Source organism: Cryptomeria japonica, chromosome 11 (assembly GCF_030272615.1).
Source record: "Cryptomeria japonica chromosome 11, Sugi_1.0, whole genome shotgun sequence".
NCBI lineage: Eukaryota > Viridiplantae > Streptophyta > Pinopsida > Cupressales > Cupressaceae > Cryptomeria > Cryptomeria japonica.
The window spans coordinates 109667747-109680191 of record NC_081415.1 but is presented as its reverse complement, the minus strand read 5'-3'; the positions used below and the strand labels follow the sequence as shown (position 1 = coordinate 109680191).

The window sequence follows — 12445 nt, the reverse complement described above, 5'->3', positions numbered from 1 at the left end:
TGATATCCCAAAACTAAACTAAGAAGCACCACCTCTCAAGTTTACTAAGTTCAGCATAATAATTGAAAAAACCCTTATTAAGTTTTCTTTATAATTTAAAATAGTTGTATGTCTCTATCACATTTAAAAAAAAAAATGTAACAACCTCATGTTTCTGAAGTTGTTTATGTGTTATTTCTTTGGATTTGAGCGATTGATAGAAAGATAATTTGAAATATTTCCCTATTTTAATGGAGCAAAATTGAAAATAAGCTGTGAAAAAAACAGGTAACTCTATCTTACCAAAAATATTATTTGACAAATTTCTTTCCTTTTATTTAAATATTTGCCACCAATTTTTTATTCTATATATTCACTGCACAAATTTCAATGACTGCTAACCAATCTTAATTGACAGTGAACACAAAAATCAAAATACCTCAATACATGGAAGTGTGGGCAAGTCATTAGGTTAGAACAGTTCAATCCTTTCATAGAATTTTGACAGAATATTGTATTTCATTTCATACATTCTGACAGAATATGCTTTTCAGTCTCAGCCAACTTTCGATTGCAGAAAAGATCTTCCCAACTTCATGGGAAAGCAATCATTCAGATTCCCTAACACAACCACCTGGCAGAAGGTATTTAAAATTGTCAGCATGACTGATGAGATAAGAAGGAAGATGCACTGCAGAGAAGAAATGAGGTAAGGAACCCATCTTTGCAATTATCTGTTGAAAAGAGTATTCCTCTGGCAACATGTCAAACAGATTTGCCCCACTGCAAATTATGTTCTGTATTCTTGAAGGGTCCAAAAAGTAAGAAAACTTCACTCTATCCACATGACTGTAAGATTTCATCTTAAATATGAAGTCATTTATATAGCGAAAGCAGAAGCTACAGTGCCATCCTGCATCTGCAAAAATCTCATCTGCTCGGCGAAAATGTCCATAGTTGGTTTTTCCTGGCATGTAAACATGGATTTGTGATCTCCAACTGTCATAACCCACAAAGAACTCAAATGAGTACATGTAGTTTCTCAACTGTAAGTGCATTATAGGAGGTATGTTATCACACCATCTGAGAAGGTTTATGGTGTGGGCACTTGGGATTTCATCCACATCTGCCATTATTACAAGGTCATCTTTGGAAACACCTGCCTCCTTTAACAGCCTATCCAAAACTACTCTTTGGTATGCCTCTTCTACAAATGGGCTCTGTCCATTTGACAGGGGCCATCCAGTAGCAGTTCCATACTTCACCTTGGCTTCTGCAAAGGCAAACTTTTTTCTGTTGATAGCAAAGTTTAAGGGTTTTGGTAGGCCTGTGAAGGTTGTATTGGATTCAAGAATCACAAATGTTGTTACAACAGGGTTTAGTTCATGCCATCTTATTGCGAGGAGGTCTAACTCATTGCTGAATAGGATGGCATCAAAAACATTCCTAGGATTGTCCCTGATTTTCCAACCATGCATTTTGCATAGATGCTCCATGGACACATTTTCTGCATAGAAATGGGGGATATAGCGAAAAGGTTTTGGTGGCTTGTCCCAAAGGGGACGGAAGAAGTAGGATATTTTCAGGCCATGGAAGTATATAAAAAGGGCACAAGTTGGCATAACGATTAGCCAAATAAGTAAGATCCTCAGTTCTATATCTCTTTTAATAGACCTTGTGCCAGACATGACTAAAGATAAATTGATCTGCATCCTGTCATCAAAACATACAGTGCTGTGAGAGATTGAAATAGCTACAAGCAAGACAATTTTGTTGAACAGTAGATGGTGTGACAGAACCTGAGAACCAAACTGTTCTTAATATTTTAATGGCATAAAAAACATGGCTTATTTTGAAATTTTAATCTATTTTCAGGGCCAAAGGACCGCAAAACAAAGTACATGCACAGTTTATAAAGTGGGAACCCTGATGAATCTTTGCAAAAGCACCATGATAAGTAGGGAAGATCATGAATATAAAAAATGTTAGCAAGAGGAATCAAGAGAACGCTGATTGATGCAAAAAAAAATCATGAACACAATTGAATCTAGAAAATTGTAGAAATCTGGTATCACTGACTAGCCAGAGGATTTTTCAAATGGGTTGCGAAAGATGAAGAACAAAAAATGGAACCAAGAAAGCATTGATCAAGGAGATCATAATCAAAGAAGAAATTGTTTGAACCATGCAAATCATATTCTACAATTGAAATTCAATGGTGAACAGATGAAGAAAAATAAATTGCCATTAAGTCAAAATTTGCATGCTAGCTAAAAATAACTAAGTTGTCATTTTACAATAAAAGGCCATTGTTCCCTCTGTATCAAGAAAAGCATCAGAATTGTACCTTGGATCTCCTTCAAGCTGTTTTCCTTACTGCATTTGAATCAAAAGCAACAACATGAAAGACAGATCCAAAGCTCTATAAAGCCTCTATCCAGTAGGGTACATAAACCCTGAATAGTTTACACGATTGAGAAACACCATCATCAGAGTAAATTGCTTGGCTGTGCAGCTGAGGCCATTGTAATGAAAATGCTGCATTGAGGAGAGGAAATAAAAGAAAACCCCGCGGAAAGTTTAACAGAAAATAAGATTACCCAACAAAATCAACCACCTATTATTTTAAGAAAATTGTGCATACGATCAAAAAACAGTTGCAAACAATTCAAACCAACCCAAGCCATTTGCAACAGTGTAAATGAAAATAGATATATCATGGCAGAATTTTGCACCTTCAAAATTTGAACAGATGGTAAAATTAATCCTGTTTCCAAAAAATAGATGCATCCGTTACCCTATATATGGACATTCTTAGTTTAATATCTATTTGAAAGGTGTTTTCCTCCAATCAAGGAAAATCCCAAGTACTGAAAGATATCCAAAAGATAGTTTCAACACCAAAAGTTTAGGAGGTAAATTACATCTGTCCCATATAGTTAGTCTTCAATGTTCATCCAAATCGTAAGGCTGTGGAGTAGCAGAAGAAAGCGGAGTTGTCCATTGTGTTTGTTACCCTTTGAATCTGTCTCTGTGTTTGAACTACAGTATAGATTACAGTACATGAGACCACCCTGCAAACCGGACTGTGATTAGACTAATGGGCAACATGGTATTCCTGATTCGGGAACAAAATAAATGTACCTTAGAAACTCAATGATGATCAAAAAGGTGGATTACTTTTTCCCTACACAATTTCTACTCAAAAGTCTTTCAAACAATACCAAGGGGAAACAGTGATGAATGCTAATGAAAGTATGAAGGACTTGAAAATATTATAGCTTACAAATGCCATCTCAATTTTGATGACTTCTTGCAGCTGTATATCATGGAGTGTGTTGGCTATCAAAACAACAGGTCCTCTCCTCTAGCATCATTGCTCAGGCTGAGACAAGGGGAATAAGATATTTCAGACAAAGAAAATAAGACATCCAGGGGAGGACAGTTTTGGGCTAATACATCGGATTAGGGCAAATCCTCCTTTTCTTTAAAATAGGGATGAACTTGAAACCAGGCTTGGACTACCATGCTCCAATGGCAGTCAAGAACAAACCTTCTAGACCTCCTTCACTTTAGATATGGATAAGCATGCATATGCACCTAAGTATATAAATTAATTGCATTTCTTAAGAGTAATCCCTATGAGGTAAGACAGTGTGAGTCTCTTAAGATAAATCAAAAGTTATAAAAATGGATTAGAGTGTGAAAGTAGGACATGAAACTGAACTAGAAAATTAAAAAATTAAAAAGAAGAAAAGAAGAAAGATGTTTCATGAATATGAATTATTAAATCCAAAGTCAAATGATCAAATGTCAAATCCATTGGAAAACAAAGTCACAATGCAAGGAGGAAATATAATCATATGAAACCTCATTTATCATTAAAAAGAAAAATCTTGCATATCTCATATAATTATCCATTTCAGATTAGCAACAATCCACATGCAATAACAAGAGACCCATAGAACAATTAGTAGTGAATTACAATGTTACGACCTTAATCAACTCCTGAGTATATCAAGTTAGGCAATGTGGTAAAAGAGGATCTACATTTAGGTTTGACAACCTGCCATGGACACATATGACCTACTAAGCCAAACTATAACCCATACAAAATAGTCTTTCACTTATAATGTTGCACATGCATTAATTGATCCCCAAGAGTAAACTCTTGAAAATAAGACAAAATTTGCTTTGAGACTAATCCATAATATTTCAAGCAACCATACATTTATAACACTCAATATCATCTAGATAATTATGAGAGACGAGAAGAGGAATTCAAACATAGGTCCAATCATCATTAAGATGCCTAGAATATCCAGATTGTAGAGGATCAATGTCTTGAAGAAGTGAAATCCACCTGGGTCTCGCACAAGGCAAAGAGAACAAGCATTTATCAAGTCATAGGACCAACTACAACTGTCTCATCCTCAACAAAATCCCTGCATTTCACTAATGCTAGAACAAAGCCTAGACAAAGAACATTGAACCTCATACTCCATGCAAGAGGCAACTTACTGTGCTACAAATGAGGCATGCATACCCTACCCCTCGTAGGATTTGAATTTGTGACTTCTCTTTCAAGAGTACAAGTTCTTTGTGCCATTAGGCCAACTCAGGCATATCTATTTCCTACCATGAAGCTTATCATTTGAAATCACAATAGCTTTTTGAAAAATGAGACTAACAAGCATGCGATGTTGACACCAACATATGAACACATAGACATGAGAATTGGGAGGGCATCTATTATAACTCCCCCTTCCTAATTATTTTTAATTAGAGGATTTAATTAGCCTATTCTTATATTTTTGAGTGAGCAAAGGTAAAACAAATAGTATATAATTTAGTTGATATTTAATTGTAGAATTTTAGCATTTATTTATTTTAGCCAATTAAATATTAAAATGGATTTAATAGAATTTATCTACTTTGGTCAATTAAATATTAAAAAATTAAAATTTTACTCATCAAAGTGGGGCATTGATTTCTTCATGAAGTCTTTGTAACCCCAAAGATAAAATATATTAGATTCTATGCCACTTCAAGGGGTATTTTATGATAGATGATATTTGAAATGTTATAGTCTAATTTTAGCCAAGATTTATGGATGTTGGTGTGAAAGGGGTGTTTTGTTGAATTAATTAGATAACCATTTTAGTAATTGATTAATCAATCATTAATTACTTAGGTACCCTATTACTTTATTACACTTAAGCTAAAAGCTAAACTAGGAGTTCTTTTCTATATATTTAGATTGAACTATTTTTAGATCATGTTGTCAAGCAAGTCATTGAATGAGAGCACTTATCATGATCTAACTTAATCCTCCCGTAGGGTTTGATCACAGGTTTGATCTTTTGGTTTTATAAGCTTTCATTCATTTATTGTAATCACCCACTTTTCAATTTGGTTGTATCCAATTCATTAGAAGTTAATCTCAATATTAGATGCTTTATTGGATCAATTATCTTCTCAAGATAGCATGAACACATCAATAGTTTTTTCTCTTTAGATTTAATAGTTTTTTTTTAGTTGTAGGTGATTTCTCAAAGTTGTGGGGTTCACTATCAACTCCAACATTTTTACCTAGCTAGTTCATCACCTAGGTCATATTCACACTAGTTACTTAAGTTCACTTAGGGTACACATAGGATACTTATCACTTTATGTCTCAAGTCATAAGCTGAAGACATGTACCATAATTTTATACAATCCTATGTCTCACCTTAGCCTATATAACCAAGGGGCTCCCTTTTTTATTTTAATTAAATTACAATTCATTGTAAGTAATCTATCATTTGCATTCTTTGATAGAACAAAATTATTCTCTCATATTTAATCTTTCTTGTGCTTTCATAGTAGTTCCTAGATCTTGGATGACTACAATCTTCAACAAAATCTTGCATGGTATAGAGCATTCTATACCAAATCGTACATAGTATCAAAGCTCGTGAGAATGCTTCTTGCTAGTCTTTATTGAAAGATATAGGTTACAAATATTTAGGTAGATCTTGAATAGTTGAGTATTATCTTCTCTTGCATCAAATAATGATTTGGAGAAACATAAACACTTGATGCAAATACCATATTTTGGGGTTTCTCTTTGTCTTTGTATTGCGTGTTCATTTTGGAGTTTGTTGGTGAAGATATAAACTCATCATTGAGTTTAGGGTGTTCAATAAATTTGTCTTTGCCTTTTGTTGTTTTCAAATCATATATGTGAGGTTAGATATCCAAGGGTTTGAAGTTGGGAGGTGGTTGCTAGATCCAAAAATCAGTTGCAATTTTGGAGCATTTTGGGCCAAAATAGACCCTACCATCACATTTATAAGACCAATAAAATTAAGATCGTCAATTTGTCAAAAGCAAAGCACTTTACTTGGAGCCCTAAAAAACATTGTCTCCCTTATCACACCATCAACCATACAATTGTATGGTTGCATGTATTAGCGTCAACCCCTAGAAAATGGTATTGTTAGTTTAAAAAAAGGATAATTATATTTTTTATTATTTTTCAAAAAATTACAAGGAAATCCCTATATAGTGCAAGGTATTTGGTACCTACTAGGCACTTGCATGTACACTACTCGGTACAATGCCATAGGCTTATCTAAGACTACCACATTTCTCTAGCTAACATATAGAAGATTGAAAAAAATATTTTTCCTAAGTGAATATACCAACACCTTTGGGTGAATATTTTTTATTGTAGGAATATATTTAGATTCCACCACAAATTCTTATTGTAATGATTTCTGATTGAAAATAATATTCCTTATGGTTTCACCACCAATAAAATATTTTGGCAATATAAGGGAATATTTTTCTCATTGGCCATGTTTATATTAGCATGATGTGTTCAAGCTAACATCAGTAAGATGATCCCCTAATCAATCAACCTCTCTCCATTTGAGTTTTCATTTTTGTAATCAATCTTTGAAAAACCACAACTTAATATTTTGGAATCTATGTTTTTACAATTTTTTTACTTGGGGAAGAATTTCATTCTCTTTTTAGTAGTGTAATTGCAGGGTTTTGATTTTGGTCCCTAGTTTTTCTAAAAATTATAGATTTTCATGGATGTTGTTGAATCATTCTCATTTTGGGAACTTCCAAGGCTCCATTCAAGCTCCTACTGTAACATTTTTTGATATAGTTTTTTTTGTAAGTGCATAATTTTTCATGTTGTTTGTCATAGTGTGATTAGATTGATCTCATTTCTTCAAAAAAATATAATTTGATTTTCGTGGTAAAATCCACCATTTGCATGCACTACGATCAACTCTACTTCATTTTTTTGGTAAGCGACACCTATAATTTCATTGAACATAAAGTGCTAAGTAATTAGGGGGTGATCTTATGATGGTTGATTGCTTTTATTCCTTGATGTGCATTCATGCAATGGGAAAATCTCAAATTAAACACCTAACTCACAATAATCAATTCCAATTCGTTGTGTTTGATTAATTGGAGGGAAATCTTGTGGTGGTCGATTGCTTTTTTCCTTGATGTGTGTTCATGTAATGGAAAATTATAAAAATGAACTCCTAACTCCATATAAATATGACTAATGAAGAAAATCAATATGATTCTATCTCCTTCATCTAATATTGCTTCTAATGATTCTTGTGTTGCCACATTCATGGCTAGTTGTGATCCAGTGTAGTACCTAACATACATTATCTTTCAAATATGGCTACTTGTGATGAACACTTAACAAACATTGCAGGTTTATTTATAGAGTATCATATTTTAAATTTAGGATAAATTGTTGATTGCATTCATCTTCTCTTTGATGGAGATGTTTCTTGTTTAGTTGTTGTGAGGAACATTTATACCCTCTTGTTCTTTTTCTACATGATCATTCATCACAGTTTGAAATGAGTATGGAAACTTTTGAGAAGCATTTGGAGGAGGCATCTCTATCTTTAGAGAAGAAATATTTGTATTTGGATTATGTTCTTCATCCATCTCCACAACGTTCTAGATTATTATCTTCGTCAATGTGGTCTAAGATAGTTTTCAACATTGACATGGAGACACTTGAGTAGAAATTAGAGACTTCATTTGCCATCTTTCTTTCATCATATTCCTTTCAAGAATGAGAAGAAGCACAATATACATTCTTGGTTTTGATTCTTCTTAAGTGAAAGACTGTTGTTTGACAAGGTTGGATCTCTTGGCAATTGACACTCATTTGATTGGTTTTATATGTTGTCATTGATGGCAACATGTTCCGACTTTCATCTCTTGGTTTGGTTGTTACCGACAAACACTTCACCGGCACCGACACTGGCATCGACAGGTATCTTCACTAGTAGGAAGGATTCTTTGGGTACTGTCATTGAAGGCCGACATGACTTACAACAGGATACCGGTATTGGAGGCCGACATATTTGGGAGATCTGACAGTCAGGAATTGATTTTCATATTTATGTATATATGTATTGAGTCGACATGTATATTCATTTTGTAATTATCTATGTAAGCCTATATGAGGCATGAAAGATTGTAAGGGTATATAGGTCAGTTGGTTAGATCATTTTGTGATACAAGAGATATATGTAAGGACATGATTGTAATGAATGCAATGCAAAGATTATGAGGACATTTATGTAAGAAATTATTTTGGTAAGGGTTTAGGGTTTTAGAACCAGAATAGTCAGAGCTTGAACTGGAACTCAATCAGGCATAGCAGATGCATTATATGAGTTCAATTTTATGTTTTCTTATTCAAAGTGACTGTAGTCAGTGAGACTCCTTTGTGATGAGTAGTGTGCTCTAGGCAATAATCCTTCTTGCAAGTGTAGGCCCCCATATTATGTAATATCTTTTCATATGGCCAGTGGATTGATATTGTGGGTCACAAATCACACCGTGGTTTTTCCTCTTTGAGGTTTTCCACGTATAATTCTTTGTGTTATGGTATTCATTTGTGTGATTGGCTTATTAATTTCTTTACTTCTTTCAATCTTATATGTACTGGTTTATCAGTTGGTGAATGCATGTTATAATAATGTTAAAATTGAATATTCTGGTAGAACACTGATTCACCCCCCTCTCTCTCAGTGTTCTTGGATTCCAACAATTGGTATCAAAGCCTTGTGCCTCAGAGGAATTTTAACAGCTTGAGGGAGATCCTGAATCCAGAATCCATGGATATGAGTTTGGAGAGACAACTTGAGGTAGCACTTGAAGATTATGATGCTAAAAGGATGAAGAACCTGAAGTTACAAGATGAATTGAATTTTTCCAAGGAATTCATTCTTATCCTATAGGAGAGGCTGTCATCTGTTCAAGCTAGGAGGAAGGAACTTTTGCAAAATCAGGATAATGAAGAGAAAGATGCACTTAATGAAAGATGTCAGAAGCTGAGTCGAGAGAATATGGTCATGAGGAATGAAATGAAAGCCCTAACTATGAGGATGTCAAAGGAGATTGAAGAACAGAAGATGAATAAAGAAAACCTTGGGAGATATCTGAAAGACAAATCTAAAGAATACATCTGGTTGGCTCATGAAAATTATATGTTGAGAACTGATTAAGTGCAATCCCAATGTAATGGACAAGAACTTGAGAGACAAATGATAATTCTGAGAGATGATCTGACTATTGCAAGTGAGTACAAGGACAAATTCAAGGTTAGTTCAACACAACTTGATGAATTATTGAAAAGTCAAAGACAAAATGGAGATTCCAGTGGACTTGGATTTGAACAAGGTCAATGCTCCAGTACTGCAAATGAAGATCAAAACTAGAAGGAACCGGTAAGGCAGCTTAATGCTTACAAATTTAATTGTAGATGCTTTGTTTGTGATAAATTTGGTCACATAGCTAGGCAATGTAGAAATAGAGCAAATCAGAACTATAATTCTACTCCTGGTCAATGTTCTAAATGCAATAAGTATGGTCATAAGACAAAAGATTGTAGAATGAATGTTAAATGTTATGCATGTGGAAAATTTGGACATATGGCTAATTAGTGCAGGTCAAGCAATTATACCGGTTATAGCAAAGCAATTTAAAAGAACAATGTTACATGTTATGCATGCAACGAGATTGTACACATAGCTAAGTTTTGTAGAAGCAAAAATCCACCGGTTAGAAATGATGGATCAAATGATAAAGGGAAAGAGAAGGTCAATGAAATACAACAAGATCATATCAAGAAATGGGTCAGGAAGTCAGATGATCAATCAGTAGATGAGAATGCTCTAGTTACTCAACCGACAGAGGAGGTTGCTCCTGCACCAGCAGGAAGCTCATCTGGTAACTGAGGCATATGCCTTAGGGGTAGGAAAAATTCATGATAACACTGCTAAAGCCCCGAGAAGGAGTTCTGGAAGATGTTCTAGACATTGGAAAGGTTTATCCGGTATGGAGATGTTCGATTGAGATCTGGTATCTTCCACTAGAAGTCATTCATATCAATGACAGATTAGAGTTTCTTGAAGGTTAAAACGTTGAATCCACTTTTTTTTTTATCACCTTGCATTCAAAGCTATTAAGAGAGATTCAGAGTGAGTCTAAGGCAATTCAGTGTGATCAGATATCTTTTTCAATGATTCCACCAGTGATCGCAAGAGTTCTTTAGGGTTTCATCAACAACTATTTCTTAGGTATTTATCTTTCATCATGGAAGTGAGATCATCCTCTGCACCTAATTTTATTGCAAATCCTACTGTTTTTTAGGTTAACGACCATCCCAGGCCGATTTTCAAGCAATATCCGCATATTGCCACCTTTGATGATTCAGTTGGCACTTTTTCCCGTGTTCCGGAAGGAGTTATATATGTGGAAGACGTCAAAGCATACATTAACTACCACATTGAGGATTTGGGTACCAATGATATCAAGAGCATGTATATGAGCGAGTTGATGGGAGACTTCGGAAAGAGCAAGCCCGAGTATAAGCACATTGAGGATCTAGGGTTTACTGGCATTTTGGATATCCTGGAATTCAAAGATGAGATGATCAGATATTTATTGGGCAGAGTGCATGGAGAATTCATTTGGTTGGACAAACCTTATAAGATCTCGAAGGAGGCCATTAGGGCCATCACCGTTTTGCCACATATTGGTCAACATCTGGAGAAAAATATTTCTAATGATTAGGTTAACAAACTCATCGGTACAACTTCAGACTGATGATCGATAAGGGTCAACACCATCACCGATAGAGACATCAGATTTGACAACATGATCATTGGTTAAAAGGTAACTCAATCCAATCATCTCAACTCAATTTCTAGCTCCTACATTTATGCCGCACATAAGATCATGAGGGAAAATGAGAAGTTAGATTTTGATGAATACTAAGAGGGGGGGGTGAATTAGTATTCCAAAAATCTTTGTACTTAAACACTTAAGCAGTCTGAAGATAAACCGGTAAAATAATTTTAACAGACAGACCGGTTATCACACATGCAAACCAAAATGCAAATAAAACATTCACCCACAAAAGCAATACAACCATAACACAAGATATTTGACGTGGAAACTCAAATGGGAAAAACCACGGTGAGATGGAACTCACAAGTCACTATCTGTAGAATAGAAACTAGATCGGTTAAGGTCAGACTGGTTAAGGTCTTACAATGTTCTTCACCAGAATAGATCCTGTTAGGAATCTCAATCTCTATTAGGAGATAAGTCCGATTAAAGACTACCTTGTTAGAGGATTTTAGATTCACAGGAGTGAACCACCTTGTTAGAGGATTTTACAAAAGGCTTTTGGGCCTAACCGGTTAAGGGCTACAAACTTGTCAAAGATGTGAGTAATCAACAAGTGTTTGATCTATCTAATAGCACAAACTGCTTGGTTAGATCCAGTATAGCTCACTTGCTAATGCATTCCAACATTACTTTAGTCTTCTCTTAGTTACAACTTGATCTTCTCAGATAAGATCACTCTTACAATAACTCAACAACCACCTTAAACCCTAGTCACAACATAAACCCTTTCAGCAACATCTTAAAACCCTAGACATGATGTCCTTTTAAAGGAATCTAATTTCATGTCGGTCCAATAGGATTACATTACAATTTCCTAGGTTCAATGAATCTAGACATACTCAGTAACACGACACAAAAAGCACCATCAGTGTGTCGGTACTGTCAAACAATCGGTGGATTGGTAACTCATCACAAAATGCCGGTTGGTAACTCATCACAGAGTATTACCGGTTCATACAAAATACCGGTTGCCGGTTTGACAAAAATGAAGACTGGTAGGAATGTGTTATGCCGCTTTGCTCCCTTGTACCGCTTGAGATCTACGAATTGCTTGGGGTCGACATGCCACTTCTGCCCCAAAATAGATAGAGTACTTCTCCCCTTTTGCCAACAATGACAAAGTGCCGCTGAACAACCCTGTTTTCCATTTGATAAAATAATAAAAACTTATGACAACAATGAATAATACTTGTCAAAAACTGATTTATAGTCCTACAAAAATTGT

General features: G+C 34.9%; 1 protein-coding gene across 3 annotated transcripts; it reads right to left on the bottom strand.

Annotated features, from left to right (window-relative positions):
* Positions 1-290: 290 nt before the first annotated feature.
* On the bottom strand, positions 291-3058 carry LOC131037600 (uncharacterized). Of its 3 annotated transcripts, none has more exons than XM_057969782.2 (3): positions 2715-3058; positions 2327-2517; positions 291-1692 (listed from the first exon to the last, which is right to left on the bottom strand). In XM_057969782.2, the coding sequence occupies exon 3, from the start codon at positions 1689-1691 to the stop codon at positions 588-590; it is 1104 nt and encodes a 367-aa protein (XP_057825765.1). In that variant the 5' UTR covers position 1692; positions 2327-2517; positions 2715-3058; the 3' UTR covers positions 291-587. The 3 variants fall into 3 exon arrangements, with proteins under 3 accessions (XP_057825765.1, XP_057825766.1, XP_057825764.1); XM_057969783.2 differs by having other exon boundaries at positions 2904-3058; XM_057969781.2 differs by lacking the exon at positions 2327-2517 and having other exon boundaries at positions 2904-3058.
* Between the last annotated feature and the right edge of the window lie 9387 nt (positions 3059-12445).